Source organism: Macaca mulatta, chromosome 2 (genome assembly GCF_049350105.2).
Source record: "Macaca mulatta isolate MMU2019108-1 chromosome 2, T2T-MMU8v2.0, whole genome shotgun sequence".
Taxonomy (NCBI): Eukaryota; Metazoa; Chordata; class Mammalia; order Primates; family Cercopithecidae; genus Macaca; species Macaca mulatta.
Genome location: NC_133407.1, coordinates 193,556,265 through 193,582,745, shown reverse-complemented (window position 1 = coordinate 193,582,745; position 26,481 = coordinate 193,556,265). Strand labels below are relative to the sequence as shown.

General features: G+C 36.9%; 1 protein-coding gene across 4 annotated transcripts in view; it reads left to right on the top strand.

Moving 5' to 3' along the window:
* Nucleotides 1-26,481, top strand: part of CADM2 (cell adhesion molecule 2) — a 1,080,890-nt gene that overhangs the window by 911,726 nt on the left and 142,683 nt on the right. For all 4 annotated transcript variants that reach the window (XM_077994318.1, XM_028844723.2, XM_077994317.1 and 1 more), the window contains 2 exons: nucleotides 3,038-3,190; nucleotides 5,972-6,109. In XM_077994318.1, coding sequence (XP_077850444.1) covers nucleotides 3,038-3,190; nucleotides 5,972-6,109 — 291 coding nt within the window. The remainder of the gene's footprint in view (nucleotides 1-3,037; nucleotides 3,191-5,971; nucleotides 6,110-26,481) is intronic.

Here is a 26,481-nt window from a genome sequence, read left to right as displayed (position 1 = left end):
CCACTAGGTATCTTTTCCCTATCCACTTTTTTTCTTGTCTTGAGTATTCCTTCTCTAATAATGGTGGACACTATCGAAGTTACGCTTTTTGTTTTAATCACGTATTTGAAAAAAACTCAGAAAAAGGGTAATCTATTCTCTTTTCTCATATTTTGCTATTATTTTTGTTCCTTCTTCTTGGTGCTTCAATACTTCCTCTTATTACTAATTCTTTTATGTTTGAAAAACTTTAATTTTTCTTTAAGACAGTCCTGCTAGAGGCAAATTATCTGTTTTTCTTTCTTCTAAGAACATATGTATTTCATCTTGATTCCTAAAGGATAGTGTTACTGGTTAAGAAATCATAGTTGACAGCTCTTTTCTTTCAGGAGTTGAAAAACGCACCACTTCCTCTGGCCTCCATGAATTGAAATGGGAAATGTATTGTCATTTGAATTTGTATTCTCTTACAGGTAATAAGCCATTCTCTTGGGCTCCTTTCAGGAAGTTTGTCTAGTTTTCGTCTAGTTTTCACAGTAGAGTTCACTCCCCTGTGAGAAGTGCCCCCATTCATCTGACAGGAGGTGGAGCTCAGGCAGTAATGCTTGTTTTCAGAAGTTTCCTTTTGATGTATCTCGACATACAGTTCTTTGGGTTTTTCCTACTTGGGTTTCACTCAGCTTCTTGATTGATTCTGTATCTTCCTGACTTTTGCCAAATATGGAATGTTTTCAACCATTATTTCTTTGAATACTCCTTTCGTCCCACTCTCTTTCTTCTTTCCTTCTGGGACTCTAATGATACCACTGACAGATATTTGGTATTGTCTCACAGGTCCCTGGGGCTCTGTTCTTTCCTATCTTTTCTTTCTATCATTCTATTTTCTCTCAGCTGTTCAGATTGGGTGAATTATATTTCTCTGTCTTTAAATTAACGGATTCTATCCTCTGTTATTTTCACTGTATTATAGAGCAAATCCAATTAGTTTTTATATTGGCTTTTATATTTTTATTTCTATAACATCCTTTTTTAATAACATTTTGCATGCTAAGATTTTATGTTTTTTTCAGTTGTGCCAAGATAATTAGTAATTGCTTATTAAAGTAATTTTATAATGGCTTCTTCAAATTTTTGTCAAAAATTTCAATATTTGATTCATCTCAGTATAAGCATCTGTTGATCATTTTTTCTCATTCAGTTATGATTTTCCTGGTGTTTATTATGACTAGTAAGTTTTTTAAATTATTATATGCTGAGCATTTTGGTTATTATGTTAAGAGACTCTGGATGCTAATTAAATTTATTCTCAGAAGCAGTTGCTAGTCCTAGCTTTCAATTATGGGCTGTGGTTCTAATGAGAATTTAATTTGTAGGGACTTTGTGCTGCTATTTGGACACGTTGATTTATCTAATTCTACTGGGGACCACACTGATCTCTTCTGGACCACCTAAGAGACAAGAGGAGATTCCCCAGGCTAAGCTGTAGTGGTCTAGGGGAGGTAAAATATGCTCTAGCTCAGCAGTCCCCAACCTTTTTGCCACCAGGAACTGGTTTTGTGGAAGACAATTTTTCCATGGATGGTGGGCGGTGTGTGTGGGGGATGGTTTTGGGATGAAGTTGTTTGACCTCAAATCATCAGGCATTAGTTAGATTCTCACAAGGAGCACGCAACCTAGATGCCTCATATGCAGAGTTCACAACAGGGTTCACTCTCCTATGAGAAGTGCCCTTGCTGATGTGACAGGAGGCAGAGCTCAAGCAGTCATGCTGGCTAGCTCATGACTCACCCCCTGCTGGGTGACCTGGTTCCTAACAGGCTGCAAACTGGAACTGGCCCATGGCCTAGGGGTTGCGTACCCCTGCTCTAGCTAATGAAAAGAGGATTACTTCCAGGGCTCTGTACTTGTTGTAGAGACATCCCATCCCTGTGTATACCCTCCTGCCTCACTTTCCACACACACTACTAGAGCTTCTTATCTGTTCAGTACCTCCAGATGGCAAGGGGAAGTCTTAGGCACCTTGGAAAAACAGGTCACTTTCCCTAGCTGTTTGCTGTTAGTAAGGCTCCTACTTCGTTCCCCTTGCAGGTAACCCAGTCTCTCCTGATATTGGTGGATGGATTCTCATTTGACCAGCAATAAAAAATATGTCTACCTAGACTAACTTCTGTTTCTAGGTTGTGGTTGGGAGAAGCTGGGTCTGGATCATCTTTTACTGTTGTTTGGGAAGCTACTGGGATTTTCCTTGGGTGCTGGTGTCTTTAACTGGTCCTCCTCACTCTTTCTACCATTTAGAGTATACTTTTTTTTTGCCGCTTGCTTAATTCCAGATTTTACAGCTCTACTTAGTGGAGCACATAATGATAAACTTTTTAACGCTTTTTTTCTCCCCCAAAATGAGTCAAGTGAAGCGTAATTCAGCAAGATGCTAAAATATCTTCTGTGAAAATGAGTGTCTTGTGATAGAAAAGGTGATTCAGACGAAAGACTACATTAACTTACAGTACAGCAGAGGCACCAACCAATCAGAGCAAATTTAAAAGTCGGATAGTTTACAGGTGCCTTTCTGCTCAGTATCAGCTCAAGTTTAAATAGTTCAAGTGCCTCTACTGCAGGGAGCTTTTAATATGCTAATATTTTTGTTGTTGCCTTGGAAGGCCTGCCTCAGTCACAGTTTACCAAATTTATCTCTCCATAGAAGTGAACCCACTTTGTTTATAGTTTTTCTTGGCACTGGTATTCTATGAAAGATTTGCAGAGGAAAGCTATGCTTATCAACATCAGTATCTACCTCATCTAAAGTATTGTATTAGATGTAATCATGTAATTATAAAGTGATTTCTGAAAACATTAAGGAGCACCTAATTCTACTTTGATTTTTAAATATCTGATAAAATATTTTAATGTATTTAAACTTTCTTTTAAACTGTTCCAAGAAGTAAGATTTCAATGTATGGCCAAAGAAAACATTTATTGTATTGTGTTGAAAATATATAGTCTAAAAATACTGACTTTTTCTGATGTTCTTATTTACGTTTTCAATATTTTCTCTTTCCAGCTTTAAGGGACAATAGGATTGAGCTGGTTCGCGCTTCCTGGCATGAATTGAGTATTAGTGTCAGTGACGTGTCTCTCTCTGATGAAGGACAGTACACTTGTTCTTTATTTACGATGCCTGTCAAAACTTCCAAGGCCTATCTCACCGTTCTGGGTAAGTGCAAGGGACTAACACCATGTAATCACACAACCAGAGTGATATATATTGCTACAGCAACATAATTCAATACAAAAATGTATTTCAAAGACTATATGAACAGATATGGTTTAATCCTTTCTCTGCTATATTTTAACAAAGGCATTTTAAAATCATTCACTTCCTTTCTGCATTTTATAAAGGGACAAAGACAGAGAGATTCAAAAACGTATATGACTGCTAGAAGACACACGGCTATTTTGTTTCTTAGCCAGCAATAACACCGGTTCTCTTGATTCCAGCTAATTTTTTTTATCACCTAATCTATATGTTGTATATATTCTAATCCTTTTCCAGAATGACACAACACTGAGCATAATGAGTTCACCTTGTATTCTATACTGTGCTCCTTTATTTGATTATGTGAGCCACCTGATAAGGGCCTTTCTCGCGAACTTGTGGCTCTCAGATATGACCTGCTTGTGTATTTAGTGCATTTAAATGACCCTGATATTTCCATGTGCCTTCTCTCCTTTTAAAATTCTATTTTCTAGATTCCTAAATGAAGTACCTAATGTCGCTTGAGCTTGCAGCTTGTAGTTTCTTTGTGTTTGTATTCTCTAAATATTGGGCCATTTTCCCAAAGGTGAAAGTGACACAAAAAAAGCAATACATTCATAGAGATTCTGAGGAAATAACGTTGCAGCTCCGAGCTCTCTGTGATTCCACAGATGTCAGTGCCCCAATCAGCTGAAATTGCTGCAGTTCATTGAAACACACCTGTGTACTGAACAAGTTAGAGGAATTTAAAGATTGATTTTTTTTTTCCCCTAAGCTTGCCCTCCTCTTCAGATAGAAAAAGGCACAATGTTGCATTTAAAAGGACTAACACATGCTGTTCTTTTGGGTGGGAATATTAAAGCTAATCCAGCTAGTGAATTGGTTATGTGCATAGGATATAAAACATATTTCTTTGCAAGTCACACTGGGACTATTTTATAAAAATCTTCACAAGTTTGCCATTAAAGACAAAATATATCCACTAAAATGGAGGATTTCAGGATAACAACTGCATAAGGTTAATGTATTGTTCTTTAGAGAGCCAATTTGAAACTCAAAGAATAGATGACTGATGAATTCAGTTTATTAAACGGTGATGTGGCAGCGATTTTTAAAAAAAGAAAGCAGGTAATATGTAGGTGAAGATAAAAAGATGTTAAGAGGAGTTATGTTAATTTTTCATGCATCTTTGTGGTTACTGTGTTACTGTTGTTTAATTTGTACTTCTCATATTGATGCTTTCCAATATTCCTTTTCTTTCTTTTTTTTTGTTTTTTTGAGACGGAGTCCAACTCTGTAGCCTGACTGCAATGCATTGGCGTCATCTCAGCTCACTGCAACCTCCACCTTCTGCGTTCAAGCGATTCTCCTGCCTCAGCCTTCTGAGTAGTTGGGATCACAGGCGCCCACCACCACCCCGGCTAATTTTTTTTTTTTTTTTTTTGGTGTTTTTAGTAGAGATGGAGTTTCACCATGTTGGCCAGGATGGTCTCAATCTCTTGACCTCAGTCTCCCAAAGTGTTGGGATTATAGGCGTGAGCCACCGTGCCTGGCCACAAAATACACAGAGGATAATATTCTTTTTAAGCTTTAAGAACTATGAAATCAGGAAAGAAAGAAGCAAAAGTTAAATTGTAATTTGGTAAGGGATAGAGAAATCTGTTTGTGGGTTTTTTTCTTCAATGCAGTCTACCTTTTAAAATCTCTACACTAGTAAATTGTAAAGTATATTGAATGATTGTTTTTAAGATTTACACACAGGTATTTTCACAGGCAAAATTTTACAATTGAGGCCAGGCACAGTGGCTCAGACCTGTAATCCCAGCACTTTGGGAGGCCGAGGCTGGTGGATCACTTGAGGTCAGGTGTTTGAGACCAGCCTGGCCAACATGATGAAATCCCGTCTCTACTAAAAAGTACAAAAATTAGGCTGGGCATGGTGGCTGACGCCTGTAATCCCAGCTCTTTGGGAGGCTGAGGTGGGTGGATCATGAGGTGAGGAGTTCGAGATCAACCTGGTCAACACGGTGAAACCCCATCTCTACTAAACGTACAAAAATTAGCCAGGTGTGGTGGCACCCACCTGTAATCCCAGCTACTTGGGAGGCTGAGGCAGAATTGCTTGAACCCGGTAGGTAGAGGTTGCAGTGAACAGAGATTGCACCACTGTACTCCAGCCTGGGTTCAGAGCAAGACTCTATCTAAAAAAAAAAAAAAAAAAAAAAATTATTCTGGCATGGTAGCACACACCTGTAATCCCAGCTACTTGGAAGGCTGAGGCAGGAGAATCACTTGAACTCAGGACACGAAGGTTGCAGTGAGCTGAGATCGAGCCAGTCCACTCCAACCTGGACAACAGCGTGAGACTCTGTCTCAAAAAAGAAAAGAAAAATTACAATTTAATTTAAAAAACTACTTTGAGCTATATGCGTCTTACATACTTTCTTGATTTTCTTGATACTATGTATGTATCTGTACACATATACATGTGTATGGATATGTATATACATTTATGTGTATGCACATGTATATACATTTGTGTGTATGCATATAGACATATACAACTATGTATGTATACACACACACACAAAGCAGTTTATTACATAGTAGTTCGTTAACTTAATTGAGAACTTCTTGTCAATTAACCATCCAGTTCAGTTTCATGTGTGAAAGTAATAGACATAATAACAAATCAGCCCTGAAGATTGATGCTCACTTCATCATTTGCTTAAATTTCAGGTGTTCCTGAAAAGCCTCAGATTAGTGGATTCTCATCACCAGTTATGGAGGGTGACTTGATGCAGCTGACTTGCAAAACATCTGGTAGTAAACCTGCAGCTGATATCAGATGGTTCAAAAATGACAAAGAGATTAAAGGTAAAGAAGAGAAAAATGAAAATCAAAATTAATGTGCTGAAACCAGTATGACATGTTAGGAAAAAGTCATTTTACATTATTTTTCAAACCATAGTTATCTCTTACAGATTACGCATCATTTCAACCAGATTTACTCATTCTTAAGGAAGGTAATTTTACAAGGTATATTAATATATAAGTATAATCCCTGTGTGCCTCATTTTCCTCTTCTGTAAAATAGGTTTAAAAATAATATACACCTTATGGAAAAGTTGAGGGAATAATTCAGTTAATATATGAAGAAATGCATAGATTCATATTTCACAATAATAAGCAATTAGCACATACTAGATATTATTTCAGAACTCACATATAATATTTAAGTTAAAGACAGAGAAACTGTATAAATTATTTCTTCAACTTTGTTTTGGGAATTACAGGGTTCTGAGAATAAAACTGGTTAAATATCAATAAATTTGATTCCTGTTAATTCTCATGAAAGGCAAAAATGTGTACTTGTCTAAATAAAAGTGCATACTTTAAATTCTTTATACACCTAAATTTAAACTCCCTCTCTCTCTGTCACACACACATACACACACACACACACACACACGCACACACACACAAAAATGAAACATACGTTCTTTAGGAGGGGAATAGGTTTATAAGGGTGATGGCTTAGTATTTAAATATAATAATGTTTATGATGATTATTAAAACATAATTCCTATGCCATTGTAATATGTATTATTTTCAACATTATCTTCTATGAGACGGGTTTATGCAAACCATTCTGCTTATTTTAAAATGTTACTTATCTATTTACTTTTAAGAGATAGGGTCTTGCTCTGTCACCCAAGCTGGAATGCAGTGGAATGATCATAGCTCACTGTACCTCGCACTCCTAGACTCCAGTGATTTTCCCGCCTCAGCCTCCTGAGTAGTTGGGACTACAGGCGTGCATGACCATGCTTGGTTAACTTGTTTTATTTTTTGTAGAAATCATGCTACAAAATCATGCTATGTTGCCCAGGCTGGTCTCGAACTCCTGGGCTAAAGTGACCCTCCTGCCTCAGCCTCTTAAAGTGCTAGGATTGCAGGTGTGAGCCACCATGCTCAGACGTTCTGATTATTTTAACCTTTAATTGTGATACCTTATATCACACTAATTAATTCTTCGTAATGGGCATGCAGGCTTAGCAGATAACATTGCCTATATTACTGAGAAATTGTGATTATAATCCACACAATTGTTTTTATCAGTTTCCTATTTTAATTACTCTTTCTCTGCATATTTTTTTCCCAAGAAAAGGTCCTCATCCATAATTTTGCCCTGATCACTACCTTTACCTTAGTATTTCTAATAAATATACATTATTGGATTATATTTTGAGAAATGCCAGTCCCAAGACACAAGTTAGACGTCTTATTATGCTAAATTAAATTTCAGGTTACTATGTAACCTGATTCTTGAATTCTGTCAAGGCTCAGTAACATCCATTCTAATTTTGCCTCTAGGATATGTTAGTCTAGGCATTTCTGGACTTGGTTAGATCTCTCTTTAATGGATGTTCCACACTGCTTCCAGAGTTATCTTACTACAACAAGAATCTGATCCAGGCACTTTTCTGCTGAAGCATTTCTAATGGAAAGCCCTAAACTTTCGAATAAGTTTAAAATCTTCTTTCTGTAGCCTGTAAGAATTCTCCAGGCAGTGAACTCTTACACATCACATATTTCCTTTTGTGTGAAGGTCTTGGCTTGCACTAAAATGCACTTCTTATGTACAATCCTTCAATGAATTATTTTATTACCTGTATGTTTTTTCTTCCTAAATTCTGACACAATTAGTTAATTCATTTGTTGTTTACTTAGTTCTCACTTTGTTAGTATTTTGTTTGTGTTCCAAGGATTTGCCTCTCTTGTATCCTCAAGAAGGTCATACACTTTCACATATTAAGTACCTCACTAGTATTGATTGATTGTTTTTCACATTGTAGCTGGATGACAAACCCATGATATACTCAGACATTTATAAAGGAAGTGAATTTTTGACAAAATTGGCCTCTGTGTTAAATGCCAAACGGATTTAATCATACACTGGGCAGGAGGGGAAAGATTTTTGCTCATATGAAGAAATATGAAAAGTTTAATCTTGTGAACAACATATTTTAAAATCATCTGAACCAAGATCAGAACAACAATGAAGACAGAAATAGGTACAGAATCAGAACATGGTTCTATGCTGTATTGAAAACTTGTGAAGATACCATTTTTTCTATGCTCTTCAATGCACTGCCATTTACAGAGCATTTATCTCTACACTTGCATCTATCTATCTGTCTACCTGTGTATCTGTCTATCTAATCTTGTAATTCTTTAGCAGGTTTACATCGTTTGTCTCTCTAACCAGATGATGAACTTTCTGAGTGGCATATATTTTATATTTGTAAGTGTATATGTAAATACAGTTAGGTAAAGACTACTGCACAAAGTGAATATTCCCTATAGTTGCTGTTTCTGGACATGCTAAGCAAAATGTCACTCGTCCGTCTTTTAGCAAACCCTCCTCATTTAAAGGAGTAATCCACCTTATCCGGCACTATTTTCTCTTTTCTGAGATAAAAATTTGACTTCCTATTACCATCTAACTGTTTTAAGTATAATATCACTTGACACGTTTTAAAAAGACACTCCCTAGCGTAAAATAAGGCAAACGGAAAAGACTGGCTAATCAAATTGAATTAAATTAAATTCAATACAAAATTGTTAAAATGCCTCTCAATTTCACAGTATTCTATGGTGCACTGGTGAAGATGCAAATGAAGAAACCAAGAACCTTGAGCTGTAGCTGTTTACGATGTCTTTGGGGTTATCAAACATGTTATGGAGAATATTTTCCTAAAAATTGACACGTTTGTACGAATCTTTATCTTTTCTCTATCGCTACCTAACATTAATTTTATATCCAAGTTTCTGGGTAAAAGTCACTTGAAAGGTCTAGTTTATGGAATTTGTCCATACTTGATTATAGAACAGTGGTTCTGAAGCTATAGCCACTAAGCACAGGGCATCATCAAGTACAGGGTTTGCTGAATCTCAGATTATCAGGCCTTGATCCAAGATTTTCTGGTGGAGCAGGCCCACGGGGAAGCCTGAAAATGTGTGTGTTTACCATTGTGTTAAATGTGTGAGTGATGTTGACCTCCTGTTTCAGAATCACATTAGTATGAAGAATATAAAATGAGGAGTATCAGTAAACTATATAGAAGTCCTGCCTCTGTCTCTGAGCTTTATTTTTCTCCTTTGCTAAATAAGGATAATAATGGTTGCTTCAAAGTGCTTTTGCAAGAATTCCGTATAAAACAATATGAATGAAGTGTTTTCAGAGTATAAGGAATCATTGAATACATTTTAGCTGTTATTATCATTATCATTGTAATTCTTAGTTTCAGGAAATCATGATGAGTTGTACCAATTCCTCAATTAGTCCTAGAAATATAAACAAATAAAACAAAAATATTCCTCCCAGGCTTTCACAATTGAGAAAGAGATATAAAAACATAAGATGTAACAGACACAGATACATGAACTGGCTACAGTTTTCTGCAGAAGTAGCAGATATCAGCCCTACTTTGTGGGAGAGGTTAAGGCTCAACAGTTCATTTATGGAAGCAGGCACTCAGTAAATATCTGCTTATTGAGTAAGTGTGTCTTAAACAATGTATAAACCAAACAGTGACTGAGGCAAGTCTCAGTCAGTTTAGAGGTTTATTTTGCCAAGGTTGAGGACGCGCCCAAGAAAATAACACAAATCACAGAAGCATCTGTGGTCTATGCCTTTTCCAAAAAGGGGTTTAAAGACTTCAATATTTAAAGGGGAAAGAGCAAGCAGGAGGGGAATAAGAGGGGGGAAAAGGGGTTTGGGGGAAGGGTAGACAGGGAGGCAAGTGGTTACATTCTTGTGAGAGTTTGATTATCTCTCAGTTCATCTACATTTTACATGAGAAAGAGAGTACAGGAAAAGTAAATTATGCACTTGTCTCTCAGTCAATCTACATTTTACATAAGATAACTATGTGAATAGGTGAAGTGGAGGAAGGAGTCAATTATCCACTGGTCTGGGGTAGACAGAAGTCAGTCAATCTACATTTTACATAAGATAACTATGTGAATAGATGAAGCAGAGGAAGGAGTCAGTTATGCACTGGTCTGGGGCAGGCAGAGAGATTGTTTCTGGTCTTTCTCTGTCTCATACCTGTGAAGTAAAGCTGGTAATTTGCATTGTCATGGTTAGACTTTACAGAACTCTGTTTTAGGGCTAGTTTATAGGGACAGCATGTATTCTGGTAGATTATCGGACCCAGAAGGAATTTCCTTGTCAGCAATTTTGGAGAGAGACCATTTGGGGAGATACATGGCCTTCTGTTATTATGAGGCTATGACATAGCTTTGTGAAATTGTAGCTATCATTCCGTGAAAAAAAAAGAAAAGCATTTTCTTTTTTTTTTTTTTTTCATTTCTGAGATCCCAAGCTTAACTTTCCCTTTGGCACAGTGATTTTGGGATCCTGAGATTCCTATTTTCTTTCACAAAGGAGTGGAATTCATCATATGTGTTTGGGACAAAAGTAGGTGGTGGGACACTTTGAAGAAATGAATTTCATATATCTATGCAGAGTAACAGCATGTGATTGAAATAACTCTGAAACTATGTGTGGTATAGGCATGAGAATAAACAAAGAGGCAGGGTTCAGTTATGTCATGAAAGAGCTTTTATTCCAGATTAAGGTTTTGAAATTTATTCTATAGGCAATAGTGAAGCTTTTTTTTTTTTTATAAGCTTTAAAAAGTAAAATGAAACAATCGTAATTTCATCCAACTCTGTTTTTTATCCCCTCTGTGTGAGTTTTACTCAGAAATTCCTTTGGTGCCTCTGGGCAGAGCTGCATCCAAAACCACAGGTAGTTTCACTGCAGCCTTTAATCTTCTGCATAGCAAGAAAGTGAATATCTGCCATTTAGTGTGAGAAAAGATGTGCATTGCCTTCCTAAGTCTGTCAGCTCCCTGAGAGCTTATATTTACATTAAACTTGTCATTCCATGTATAAGTTTAGTTCTGTGCAGTTCGAGGATTTACTATTACAAAACTTTGAGATCTTTTCTACCTAAGTAGCTTTTATATTAATGCATTAGGCAGCATTCTATGATAACCCTTAATTATCCACACCCTTGTATCAACCCTTCCCCTAGTGCGTAGGAGGTAATTGTGAATATGATGCGATATGATTGTCTCTAATATGTTACCTTATATTACAAAATGGGTTTTGCAGACATCACTGTGGGTCCCTTTTGAGTTCATCAAAGGGAGATTATCAAGGATGGGTCTCATTGTATGAAAAGAATGTATCTCTGACTTTAAGAATTTTAAGAATGTACATTTTGGCCGGGCGCCGTGGCTCACGCCTGTAATCCCAGCACTTTGGGAGGCCGAGGCGGGTGGATCACGAGGTCAGGAGATCGAGACCATCCTGGCTAACACAGTGAAACCCCGTCTCTACTAAAAATAAAAAAATTAGCCGGGCGTGGTGGCGGCGCCTGTAGTCCCAGCTACTCAGGAGGCTGAGGCAGGAGAATGGCGGGAACCCGGGAGGCCGAGCTTGCAGTGAGCCGAGATCACGCCACTGCACTCCAGCCTGGGAGACACAGCGAGACTCCGTCTCAAAAAAAAAAAAAAAAAAAAAAAAAAAAGAATGTACATTTTAAGAATGTGCCCTTCTTATTTCTTAAAGTCAGAGATACATTCTTTTCCTGGCCTAGAAGAAAACAAACAGCTATGTTGTGAATTGCTTATGGGTGCCATGTGGCAAAGAACTGTGGGTGACCTCTAGGTGCTGAAAGCAGTCCCAGGTGACAGTTAGTGAGAACATAGGGACATCAGACATGTAGTCTCAAGGTAATGAATTTAGTAATTTAGAATTTAGTAACAATCAGAGAGCTTGAAGAGGACCCCAACTCAGATTGAAATTAAAGCCCCAGCTAATATCTTTATTTAGCCAAGTAACACTGAGAAAAGGCCAAGGTTAAACCATACCCTGACCCCTCACTCACAGAAACCATGAGATAATAAATATGTATTGCTTTAAGCCATTAAACTTACAGTAATTTGTTACACAGCAATAACAGGAAACTGAGATCCAGAGAGACAGAATATTTTTTCATGGTCACACATCTAGCAGTTTGGGGGGAAGTCTGAAGACTAGCTTATTAGTTAAGAGGCATTGCAAGCCCGAGCTGGTAAGTACCTAAACTAATGGATGACAATGGATTTTTTTATGAATAAATGATTCTGAAAGAGAAGATAATTTTCAAGTGAACTTGGTGAATGATCTGGACAGATGGAGTAAAAGCAAGCATTAAGATTATAAAATTTAGGTGCCTAAATCACTTGGATAATGAATGTTTGCTCATTAAGAAAATGAGAGGCAGTAGGAGAAATTAATACACACACAAATTATAATATGTTCATGATATGGATTGGCTATGTCCCCACCCAAATCTCATCTTGAATTCTAGCTCCCATAATCCCCATGTGTCGTGGGAAGGACCTGTGGGAGGCATTTGAATCATGGGGGTGGGTTTTTCCCATGCTGTTCCCGTGATAGTGAATAAGTCTCATGAGATCTGATGGTTTTATAAAGGCAGTTCCCTCCCCTGCACGTGCTCTGTTGCCTGCCACCATGTAAGACATACCTTTGCTCTTCCTTTGCCTTCCTCCACGATAGTGAGGCCTCCTCAGCCATGTGGAATTGTGAGTCCATTAACCCTCTTTTTCTTTATAAATTACTCATCTCAGGTATGTCTTTATTAGCAGCATGAGACAGACTAATACACTAATGAGATGCTGCTGTAAAGTTACCCAAAAGTGTGGAGATGACACTGAAACTGGGCAACAGGCAGAGAGATAGGGACAGCTTGGAGGTATCAGAAGAAGACAGGAAAATGTGGGAAAGTTTGGACTTGCCTAGAGACTTGGAGGGCTCAGAAAGCAGGAAGATGGGGGAAACTTTGGAACTTCCTAGAGACTTATTGAGTGGCTTTGATCAAAATGCTGATAGTGATATGGACAACAAAGTTCAGCCTCAGGTGGTCTCAGAGGGAGATGAGAAACTTGTTGGGAACTGGAGTAAAGATCACCTTTGCCATGAAAAGACATTGGTGGCATTTTGCCCCTGCCGTAGAGATCTGTGGAACATTGAACTTGAGAGAAATAATTTAGAGTATATGGCAGAAGAAATTTCTGAGCGGTAAAACATTCAAGAGAAAGCAGAGCATAAAAGTTGGGAAAATTTGCAGGCTGATGATGCAGTAGAAAAGAAAACCCCATTTTCTGGGGAGAAATTCAAGTGGACTGCAAAAATTTGCATAAGTAATGAGGAGCCAAATGTTAATCACCAAAACAATGAGGAAAATGTCTCCAGGGCATGTAAGAGACCTTCAGGGCAGCCCCTCCCTTCACAGGCCCGGAGGCCTAGGAGGGAAAAATGGTTTCCTGGGCCAGGTCCAGGGACTTCTGTGTGCAGCCTCTGGACATGGTGCCTTGCATCCCAGCTGCTTCAGCTCCAGCTATGGCTAAAAGGGGCCTACATACAGCTCAGGCTGCAGCTTCAGAGGGTGTAAGACCCAAGTCTTGGTGGCTTCACCATGGTGTTGAGCTTGTGGGTACACAAAAGTCAAGAATTGAGGTTCTGGAACCTCTGCCTAGATTTCAGAGGATGTATGGAAATGCCTGGATGTTAAAGCAGAAGTTTGCTGCAGAGGTATGGCCCTAATGGAGAACCTCTGCTAGGGCAATGTGGAAGGGAAATCGGGGTCATAACCCCCACAGAGAGTCCCGACTGAGGCACTGCCTAATGGAGCTGTGAGAAGAGGGCCACTGTCCTCCAGACCCAAGAATGGTAGCTCCACTGACAGCTTGAAGCCTGTACCTGGAATAGCTGCAGACACTCAATGCCAGCTGTGAATGCAGCTGGCAGGGGAGCTGTACCCTACATAGCCATGGGAATGAGCTGCCCCAGGCCATGGAAGCCCACTTCTCACATCAGTGTGACCTGGACGTAGGAGCCCACCTCTTGCATCAGTGTGACCCGGATGTGAGACATAGGGTCAAAGGAGATCATTTCAGAGCTTTAAGATTTGGCTGCCCCGCTGGATTGTGAAATTGCACAGGACCTGTAGATCCTTCATTTTGGCCAATTTCTCCCATTTGGAACAGGAATATTTACCCAATAACTATATCCTCATTGTATCTAAGAAGTAACTAACTTGCATTTGATTTTACAGGCTTATAGGCAGAAGGGACTAGCCTTGTCTTGAGACTTTAGACTGTGGACTTTTGAGTTAATGCTGAAATGAATTAAGACTTTGGGGGACTGTTGGGAAGGCATGATTGGTTTTGAAATGTGGGGACAATCTGTGTCTCCATCCAAATCTCATCTTGAATTGTAGCTCCCATAATTCCCACGTGTTATGGGAGGGACCCAGTGGGAGGCAAATGAATCGTAGGGGAAGTTTTTCCATGCTGTTCTCATAATAGTGAATAAGTCTCATGAGATCTGATGGTTATATAAGGGGCAATTCCCCTGAACATGCTCTCTTGCCTGCTGCCATGGAAGACATGCCTTTGCTCCCCCTTTGCTTTCTGCCATGAGGCTTCCCCAGCCTTTGCTCCTCCTTTGCTTTCTGTGAGGCTTCCCCAGCCGTATGAAACTGTGAGTCCATTAAATCTCTTTTTCTTTATAAATTACTCAGCCTGGGGGTGTCTTTATTAGCAGTGTGAGAATGGACTAATACAGTTCATTCTTTAAAATGTTGAGGTTGAGGCTGGGCACAGTGGCTTATACCTGTAATCCCAGCACTTTGTGATGCTGAGGCAGGAGGATCAATTGAACCCAAGGCTTGGACACCAACCTGGACAAAATAATGAGATCTTCTCTCTACAAAAAATTTAAAAATTAGTTGGTTGTGGTGGCACATTAGTCTCAGCTGCTCGGGAGGCTGAGATTGGAAGATCATTTGAATCTGGAAGTTTGAGGTTGCAGAGAGCCATGATAGCATCACTGCATTCTAACCTGGGTGACACAGTAAGACCTTGCCTCAAATAAAAGAGAAAAAAGTCTGAGGTTGAAGTAATTATAATTATGCAGAATTTAAAAGGTTATGCTTACAGTAGATTTTTGAAGTTAAGTGATTTATAATGAGGAAAGAGATTTTGACTGTATAAAGGTCTGGCATTTTGTAAGTCTTAGCCTTTTAAAATAGCCATTTCTCATTATGTGTACAGTGTGCTTCAAACAGAACTTCTCTCCACATGTGCTCCCTGCCCTGAGAATCATGCTGTGTATACCTGGATATCCATGAAAGCTGGACTCCGTAGTGGGTCACTGAAGTTTGCCAGTATCTAATGGCATTACCATTATTCTATAAGCATGATTTACTTATTATATACCATGTGTTTCAAAATGTTTGGCCATCAAGCTCGAATTGACATTAGCTATGTTTCCTTGTGTGAGTAAGTCCTTGCCATACATTTTAATGTCAATCAAAGATAGTGCAGCTTCTAATTTTCAAGTTAGCAAAACACAGCATAATTTTACTGTAAGCTACTTAGTAAATAATATATCGGCAGCTGGGGAAGAGTGAATTTATCAATGCTGTGTTTCTCAAAAAGTGGCCTTTAGACCGCTTAGATTAGAATCACCTCAGGTGGTAGTTTACAAAATGCAAATTCCTGGTTTTAAAGTAGACTTACTAAGAATTCCTGGTTGTCAGACCTAAAAATTCTATTATTTCTCATGTATCTATAGTGGTCCTTATTACCAATAAAGTTTCAGAACCCATGGGATTAGAGCCTAATAAGCAAAGCATTAATAGGTATTTAAGAAAGAAAGGAAGGGACATCCTAAAGTACTAAGCTTAGAAAATGACTTTTAACATTCTGTGTACCTTATGAGTTCTTTCTTGGAGGGGCATTCTGTACTATGGAATCGGGATGTACTTTAGTATTTTAATGTTTGAGAATTACAACAATAATTGCTGTAACCTACATCTTAGTAATATTCTCTGGCGACATAACTCTATTTTTTATTTCTTTATTTCTTGCTTGCTTATTTTACTTTTTTTTTTTTTTTGGATTAAGCTTTGTGGAAACTACTTGATAAATGGTAGATTATATATTTATTTACTTTATTTGGTGTTGCAAAACTGGTTTTGTCCTAAGGACTCATTTAACATCAGTTGTATAAAACCTTAATTTGAATGAGTAAAATATTAACATGTAAACCAGAGATCACAAACTCTTTGAAATTAAGTATAAAAGAAGAGGAAGAGATTTGTGTCCCCTGAGTTTAAAGCCCCTGCATCATGTATAATAAGAATGAATTTAAAATATCATTATTTAAACTTATAGTATATGCCATTTATTTTTTTAGCATCACAAAGTGCTGGGATTACAGGCATGAGCCACTGTGCCCAGCCTCAACCTCAACATTTAAAGACCTATTATTTTTATGTTCCTTTATTTACACTTACTGCTTTGAAAGTGGCCTTGCCATTTCATCCAGAACATGCTGGGCACTATATAACGTGAGAAAAAAAAAATGAATAGCATTTACATGTGGATGTGTATTTCTGTGTGTATGTGCACATAGCTTGAACTTTTCTCAATGGTGTTAAATGCACTGCCTCAAGACTTTCCAGGCAATACTAGGAGATACGTAAGTCACTCTGTAGAAGGAGATATAATGATTGTCCCATGTGTATATGAGTGGTAAAGGGGAAAGAATATTCACCAGAAATCGTGGAGAGTCTTTACTTTTTCATATTTATTTTAAAAATAAGTTTATTAAGATATAATTGACAAAAATCAATCTATATATATTTACATTTTGCAATTTATTAAGTTTTGACAAATGTCTGTAGTAGTGAAATCATCACCACAAACAAGATAAAAAATGTATTTATTATCCCCAAAAGTTGATTCATATGCTTTCTAACATCTTCCCTGTACCTTCTCTGCCCACCCTCCACCTCATTCCCAGGAAACCAATGTTCTGCTTTATGGTACAATAGATTAGTTTGCATTTTCTGCAAGTTTGCATAACTAGAATCATAGGGTCTGTACATATCTTTCTTTTTGTGAGTCTCAACATAAACATTTTGAGACTCATTCATGTTGTCGCACGTACACAGTTTCTTTTCTGTTTCCTTGCTGAGTAGTATTCTATTGCATGGATATATACACCACAGTTATTTACCCGTTTACCTAGTAATGGACATTCGGGTTGTTTGTAGTTTGCAGATGTTATAATAAAGCTACTATGAACATTTGTGGGTAAAATTTTGTGTGCCCATATGTTTTCATTTTTCTTAGGCAAATGCCTAGAAGCGGACTAGCTGAATTGTATGGTAGCCATATATTTAATTTTTGAAAGACCTTGCCAACTTTCCAAAATGTTTGTACTACTTCACAAAATCCAATTCATTTATTGTATTACACACACACACACACACACACACACACACACATATATAGTTTGTTTGTTTGTTTTGAGACGGAGGCTCACTCTGTCGCCCAGGTTGGAGTGCGGTGGCGCAGTCTTGGCTCACTGCAACCTCTGCCTCCCGAGTAGCTAGGATTACAGGTGTGCGCCAACACGCCTGTCTAATTTTTGTAATACTAGTAGAGACAGGGTTTTGCCATTTTGACCAGGCTGGTCTCAAACTCCTGACCTCAGGTGGTCTACCCACCTTGGCTTCCCAGAGTGCTGGGATTACAGGTGTGAGCCACCACACTCAGCCGTATTACCATTATATTTTAGTTTTATGAATCATGCTTTAGTTTTGTATATGAGAAATTTTCATCTACGCAAGATCATATGCTTAGTTACAGGAATTTAGTGTTGTTATGAATTCTTATACATTGTTGGAATGGAAAAAGTTTTGGTATGTATATCATGAGACACATAAAAACATTTTTTTTTTTACTGGATTTTACATAGTGTCAAGAAATTGACCAAATAAATTGTTTCTTTTTAAACTTGTGTTTAATTAACGTTGTTAATCAATGTATTTAATTTAAGGGTTAAAGCAAGTGCATACCTTAATCATCTAGCACTCAGAAGCCCATGAGTAACCCTGACATTATAATAACAAAAATATTCAAATTTGCTAGCTCCATAGCTCTCATCTGGTGATGGAGAGACTTAGTTACTGCTCAAGTTTTCTTCAGGTTATTTCAAAAAAATCCTTTACGGCTTCTTCATATGCGAAGAAAAATACCTCTTTCATTCTTTAACTTTGGATTTTTCACGGAAATTCACTTCATGATCCTTGTGCACATAGTGGGAGAAGGTAGCTTTTCCCATTACCTTTGGCTAATGACCGTCTTTGCATGCATAAGATATTTTACAAAATTTATGAATCATATTTTACTAAAATTAATGAATTAATTATTTGATTACACTGTGTCTATGACAAATACAATAATTAGCTGGACGTGGTTGTGCACACCTGTAATCCCAGCTACTGGGGAGGCTGAGGCAGAAGAATTGCTTGAACCTGCAGTGAGCCAAGGTGGTTGCAGTGAGCCAAGATGGTGCCATTGCACTCCAGCCTGGGTGACAAGAGCAGAACTCCATCTCAAAAAACAAAACAAAACAAAACAAAAACAAACAAACATAAAAAGACATTGGATCCAGTTTTTCACAATATGATCAAATTGACATCTTAGTGTAGCAGTATCTAAATGACTTGGTAAATTACCTTCCATTTGTGTTGGTAATGGGAAGTTGATTGAGATAGATTATTTTACTTATGTTATAGTATAGGTTACAGTTGGATCATGAAGTTCAAGTGCATTCTCTGTCTACTATTTTATTTACTAGTTTGGAAACAAAATGCTCTGTTTCCTGAAAGTAGTCATTATATAAAAAGTCTTCCAAGGTAATCTTCCAAGAGAATAACCAATCTTACTTTTCCGTCACATTTTTCTCTTCAATCAATAATTCTAAATTTAAAGTGTTATTTGTATACCTCCCAAATTGAAGCCAAACATGTTGTTAGCTATGTTTATTTATTTTCACATAGCAACATTATTTAGATATAATTAATGTCATCAAATTCATGTAAGGTATACAATTTAATAGTTTTTTAATAAATTCACAGAACTATGAAACGCTCACCACAATCAATTTTAAACTTTTATGATTCTACAAGAAACCTATTAGTGATAACTCACAACTTTTCCCCAACTGTCTCCACCCCAACTCTAAGTAACCACAAATCTACTTTCTGTCTGTATAAATTTGCCGACTGTGGACATTTCATCTACAAAAATATATAATGTGTTTTTCGTGATTAGCTTAGCACAAGCTAATATCATCTGTGTTGTAGCATATATCAGTACTTAATTCTTTATAATTGCCAAGTAATATATCATTGTATGCATATTCCATATGTTATTTATTCATTCATTAGTTGATGTACATTTGAGTTTTTATGCTTTGGGGCTACTATTTTAAACTCTGCTATAAAAATTTAGGTGCAAGGTTTTGTGTAGAAATATGCTTTCAGTTCTCTTGAATATATTCCTAAGAATAATATTGCTGGGCTAAATGGTTTCTGCTTCATATACCTTAGGTGCTCTCTTTATGTAGATGTATATGTATTTATAATTGTTATATCTTTCTAATGGGTCGTCTTTTCTATCATTTTGAAATGATTTCCATTATTTTAATAATTTATTTTAAAATCTGCTTTGGCTGCTATTCATATAGTCAGTCTAGCTTTCTCTTGTTTGCTGTTTGTATCACATATTCTTTTTTATCCTTTTATTTTCAGTCCATTTGTATCTTCAGATCTAAAGTGTGTCTCCTGTAGAAAGCATATATTTTGATCATTTAAGAAATCCAGTTTTATAATCTCTGCTTTTTGATTGAATTTTTAATCAACTTACAAGTAATCTTATAATCGATATTGGTTAATTTCCATGTATGATATTATAATAATTGATATAGGTCTATTTTCATCCATGATTTTACATTTATCTTCTATGTTTTATGTAATTTTTGTTTTGTATTCGTTCTTTACTACTTTATGCTATATTAAGTAAATATTTTTTAGTTTAACATTTTAATTCCTGTAACAATTTTTCACTTTGTTTTTCAATTATATTTTTGGTAGATGCTCTCAGGCATATCATATATCTTACCTTATCAGAATCTAAATCAGATTCATAATAACCTAATTCAGAAGATACAAAAACGTTACTACAATATAGCTGTTTGCTCTTTCTCCCATTTTTATAGTATCGTTGTTAAACATATTACATTTTACTATGTTAAAAACACAACAACACATGGTTACAACTACTACTTCATATACTGTTATGTCTTTAATGAAGCTGAGTAAAGCAAGGATAGCAAGTACCTAAAATTTGTCACATGAAACATATTATATATGTTTTTAATTCTCCTAATTTCTTCCTGCAAATTCAAGTTACCACCTAAAATCATTTCCTTATGATTTTGTGACGGAAAATGTGACAGAAAAGTAAGACTGGTTATTCTCTTGGAAGATTACCTTGGAAGACTTTTTATATAATGACTACTTTCAGGAAACAGCATAAAAACTTACTTTTATCCACTTCCTTTGTCCTGTTATTGTCAAATATATTGCATTTTCATATGTTATAGACCCTGTAATACAATGGTAAATGATTGTTTTACATTATTAGTTTTGTTTTCCTGAAGAATCTTTGTTCTGATTATTATTTTTTAATCACTTAAGAGAAGAAAAGAGAAGAAACATGCCATTTTAACCTCTTTTTAATTATAAAATTACCTTTACTGGTGCTTTGTTGTTGTTGTTGTTGTTGTTGTTTAACTATCTGAGATCACTTTCTTTAGCCCAACTTTCTTTAACACTTCTTATAAGGCAGGACTGCTTTAATAACTTCTCTTAGATTTTGTTTACCTGAAAAATATTTTATTTTACCTTCATTTTCAAAAAATAATTTTACTGGATGTAAGGTTCTTATTTGACATTTTTTCCTTCTTTGAGCACTTGGGATATGCTACCCAACTACCTTCTGACCTTCATCGGTTTTGATGAAAAGTCAATTGTCAAAGGAGTTCCTTGTTTTTTTGGAGTTCCTTTGTAAAAGTACCTGTTTTGCTTGGCTTATTGTTTATTGATTTGGAGGAGCTATTTCCATTGCAGTGTGAAGTCTCTGATGTCATTCCTCAGGAAGCACAGGCTTTGGCACGTGCACAGTCCCCCTAGGATGATAATGGCTTCAGAAGGACTCTCACTGAATGTCTTTCTTTCCTGTCGTCTCCGTTAAGCTCTCTGCTTATGTTAGTATCACACCCAGTGATCCCCCTTCATTGTTTGCCAGCTGGTTGCACTACTGTTTTCAATAATGCTATGTGCATAAGGTGTTCCACAGCTTGATCCATTTAAATCCAGAATCCTTTGCTGGGTTTTTTTGTTTCGTTTTGTTTTTTCTTGAGGCCAGTCTTTGACATTTTCTCTAACCTGTGACGACAGGAAGGCCCTTGCTAGTTGTCTCTTCCTCTGGTTTTCTTTTGTAAACTAGATGGTCTGTGGTTTAGCGTGCTTATCTCATCTAGACACAAGGGCTTTCTTACTTGCTTTCCTCCAAAGTCTCCACTTTGAACTTCCCCCAACTCTGTTCCAAATATTTGGTTTCCTTAGAGAGAGGTTCAGAAAAACACTTCCCTGTTATAGCTGGCTTCTTCCCTGGGCAAAATGGTGGTAGCTGCTGGTCTTCTTGTTTTGTCTCTTCTGGGTTGAAATTTCCCCTCTATGAGTGAGCTAAAGTGAGAGCTATTGGGGTCCCTTTATTCTTGGCATATAAGCAGGGACTGGGAGAAAGAAGACAGCCCCAACCTTTCAGTCACACCACCTGGAATGCTGGCTCTGCAACCAAGAGTAATAATGAGTGAAATAAGAAATGCTGGCCGCCTGCCTCTTCTGGAAAGGACCGTAGTCCTTGGTTGGGGAAACATGGATCTCCACCTTGGGTATATCTACCCGGTTTTTCTCATGCCGAGTTGGGGATAAGGTTGAATTAGGGAGCAAGGTATGGTTCAAATACCACAGACTCTATCTGTTCTTACTAAGATTTCTAGTTTTTTAAAATAATTATTTGTTCATTTGCTATAAGCCCTTAGCACAATTTTCAGAGACCTGAAATATGTATGTGTGTTTTAAAATAGTTTTCACTAGTTATGGTTGTTTAGCTGGAGAGAAAGTCTACAGAGCTACTTATTTAGCATGACGTTCAGGAGTTGCCCCCAATTTCTTTTTCGTACTCATATATTTTCACGATATTTACTAATAAATTATTCTAATTTATCTCCTTAAAAATATATTCCTCTCTTTATGCTTACATATCCTTTTGGCTCTCACTTCCTGCTAATTTTTCATAGATAAAACCTGTATTTTTCTTATTTTATATTCAAAAAAATCTTTATTTTTTGCCTCTATAGGAGATGAAATTATTTTATAATTTTATTTTTCCCTGTAAGTAAGTATAGATAATGTTTAGTAATGTTATTCCCCTTTTCCTTGTAAAATTTATATGGAAAAATATATACAAATTGAAAAGATTTAACAGCTAGGTATATTTTTAACTCGGTAATTTTCCATTTAATTTTTTTCTTTTTAGTGATATTGCCAATCTCCTTTCTTCCGCCTGTTGTCTATGGTTAAATGCCTGAACTCCCAACTCGAGGAAGTTCGATAAATGGGACTCTAATCTAGTTGGTCTGCAGTGAGAATTATAATGGTCTGCAGTGAGAATTACAATGGTCTGCAGTGAGAATCACAGTGGTCTGCAGTGAGAATTACAGTCGTCTGCAGTGAGAATTACAGTGGTCTGCAGTGAGAATTACAATGGCTGTGGAAAATAGCAAAGACAGAACTGACAAACAAAGGGCAAATACAGATCTGAATAAAAGAAAACAGTCTGTCTAATTCCAGATATTTTGTCATATCCTTCTAGATTTTGTACTCTTCCAATACAGAAACTGATGAGAGGATTTAAAAAGAGATATACTACAAAGACAATCAATTAAAGACTGACAACTGTCCCCAAGTTACACATATTGACATAGAACAAATCTACTTAATAGAAGGAAAAGAAGTTTTACCTGGCTGATTGCAACCATTATTTTAATGAATTGAAAACATACTTATTAAGCATCTATGATGTTTCAGATACTGTCTTAGATGCTGGCTATACAAACTATAGAGAAATATAAAAATTAGGAATTTCTGCAGAGGAAAGAAAGAAAGGAGAGAAGAAGGAAGAGAAAGAATGAAAAGAGAAAGAAAAATAGTAAAAAAGAAAATAACAAAGTTAAAAATTTAATCTAACCTTTATTTTATGAATACATAATTTATATTGAACCTTGTGAACATCCCAATGGGTAATTTTAATTTTTAAATGATGTGATTCTCAGAATACAAGGTAACCTGTTGAAAAATAATTTTAAAAACCCTGGTAGTACATGGTACATAGAAATATTATAATATATTCAGAAACTTAGCATTTCACAATGTTTTACTGATGCAAGTGATTCATTTATTCATTTTCACTACAGGTAGATGAGGGGCAGGTTGCTTATTCTTACATGTGCTGAATGCGCAGGACTTCATGAAACAAATAGTTTGATTACCAGAAAATTGCATCATCATAGATGTTTCAAAGAAGTCACACTTTCCTGCTGCTACAGAAATTGCTCAAATGCATAGATATTTTTATTTTCTTAAAGCTTATTCTACTGAATAGACTTAAAAATAATTTTCTGCCACATTTTATTATATTTTGGACATGCAATGAAACATCATTTTAAATATGTTTGAGGAGAAAGGACATTCTAATGTAGACAAATACAGAGCTCACCCTGAGGCTTCGTTCGAGTCAGGTAATATATATACCTGGTTCTTGTAGCACCTCTGAATGTAGATCTGGGAAATAACATTTAAGATAAATTTTATGAAAAGCATTGACATTTTACTTGTCTGGGTAAACTGAAAAAGAGACTTTGATATTTAGATAAATGAAGTATCTCCTCTTAATAATCCTCCATAAACATTATTTTTCTCATCTGACCTTTTCAGATCTATTAAGAAGAGCTGAATTTCAGTACTATTCCTTGCTAAGTGGGATGGTTATCCATGTTGCCAATTAATGGTGGGGCCATACCTGTAAGAGTCAGTTTAGAACCAGGATTATGACTGGTACTTCCTTAAAAAAGTTGAAAATTATAAGGACTTTTAAAAATCTACCCTATTTCAGACAGGAGTTGTATGAAGGGGTGCTCAAAGGCAAGAATGAGATTTGCCGCAAGAATTTGTTTGAGGTCTTTTTCAGTGCACAAATGAATGTGGTTACCAGACTTTAAAGTTACACAGTATAAAATACAGTCTTACTATGTTTGGTCTAGAGACAGTTTAAAACAAATACAAAATGAAAAGCTTTGCTTGAACATTAAAGAAAAGTGTTTTGTAAAATATCTTTGAACATTTAACCTTAAGATACACACAAAAAAGTATTGACATTTCCTCTAAGACAAATTGCCTTTTAAAGTATGCGTTGAAGTTACTGAATGAGTTAGCCAGACGTAGTTACTTTAGGTCAGTTAAGAAAGAAATAATGGGGAAGTTGTATTTAGTTTTCAGAAGTTTGATTTGCAGAACTGTGAAGCAGTAATTACACATGTCCAGTTCTCCACTGAGTTCGTTCACTCCTAATTTTTTTTTTTTTTTTTTTTTTTTTTTTTTTTTTTTTTTTGAGACGGAGTCTCGCTCTGTCACCCAGGCTGGAGTGCAGTGGCCGGATCTCAGCTCACTGCAAGCTCCGCCTCCCGGGTTCACGCCATTCTCCTGTCTCAGCCTCCTGAGTAGCTGGGACTACAGGCGCCCGCCACCTCGCCCGGCTAGTTTTTTTTGTGTTTTTTAGTAGAGACGGGGTTTCACCGTGTTAGCCAGGATGGTCTCGATCTCCTGACCTAGTGATCCGCCCGTCTCGGCCTCCCAAAGTGCTGGGATTACAGGCTAGAGCCACCGCGCCCGGCCTTTCACTCCTAATTTTTGACAATAAAGCCAACTCTCATGTAATGCGTACATTTTCTGTTCTCTATGAGATGAGGTCATGAATCTAGCTCACTGGTTATGGCAAAAAATCACTAAAGGACCACTGACAAAAATTATGTGGATTCAGACTAAATTCCTTGATTCCTCCCCCAAAACTATCATGTTATCCGTCAAAAACCACTTTAAGAAACCCTACTTCTGAAAATAATAGTAAAGTTCCAGTTCCATATAAGCATAACTGTTTGGGACACACTAAGACCACGCTGTTTTGCTCATGGTCAGAGAATTCAAGACCCAAATAGGATGTGCCACTTAATAGCCTACATAATTCCTAAGAGATACCTTCAAGTGATGAGAACGCATGGAAGTTTCAGTTTCTAAATCCTGCCTTGTCCCCAGTATGGTCTATTTAACTTGGAATAGATTAAAAAGAACTGGCCTAGTCTAGGTAGGTGGCTGATAAAGAGGTCTATTTCAGGATTTGGGGAAAGTATTTCATTATAAAAGTGAAGGTATTGGCGGGCGCGGTGGCTCACACCTATAATCCCAGCACTTTGGGAGGCCAAGGCAGACAGATCACCTGAGGTCGGGAGTTTGAGACCAGCCTGACCAAAGTGGCGAAACTCCATCTCTACAAAAAATGCAAAAATTAGCTGGGCGTTGTGGCACACACCTGTAATCCCAGCTACTCAGGAGGCTGAGGCAGGAGAATCGCTTGAACCTAGGATACGGAGGTTGCAGTGGGCCAAGATCACGCCACTGTACCCCAGCCTGGGTGACAGAATGAGACTATGTCTCAAAAAAAAAAAAAAAAAAAAGTGAAGATATGTTCTTTTTCAGTCTGTATAAATAGCACCAAAATTGCAAAAGTGGAGAAAGCAAAGAAACCAAAGTAGTTGAGATTATACTACTCAAGGTATATTAGCATCACTGTGGAGACAAGGCAACTTCTCTAGAAACTTCACTTAAGAGGATTTTCTTTTTCCAAAACTTCAATCTAAAAGTGGCCAGAAACTAGATATAGAGCCTGGTGGCCTAATATTATAAACCTAGGGAAGATAGATATGAAAGTATCTCTTGAAATATATTTTGTGAAAAAAATTGGATGTAAGAAAATCCAGATATCTTGGCTGCTTATTTATTTATTTATTTATTTATTTATTTATTTATTTATTTTTCCCCAGCTAACCTAACTTGAGGCATTTAA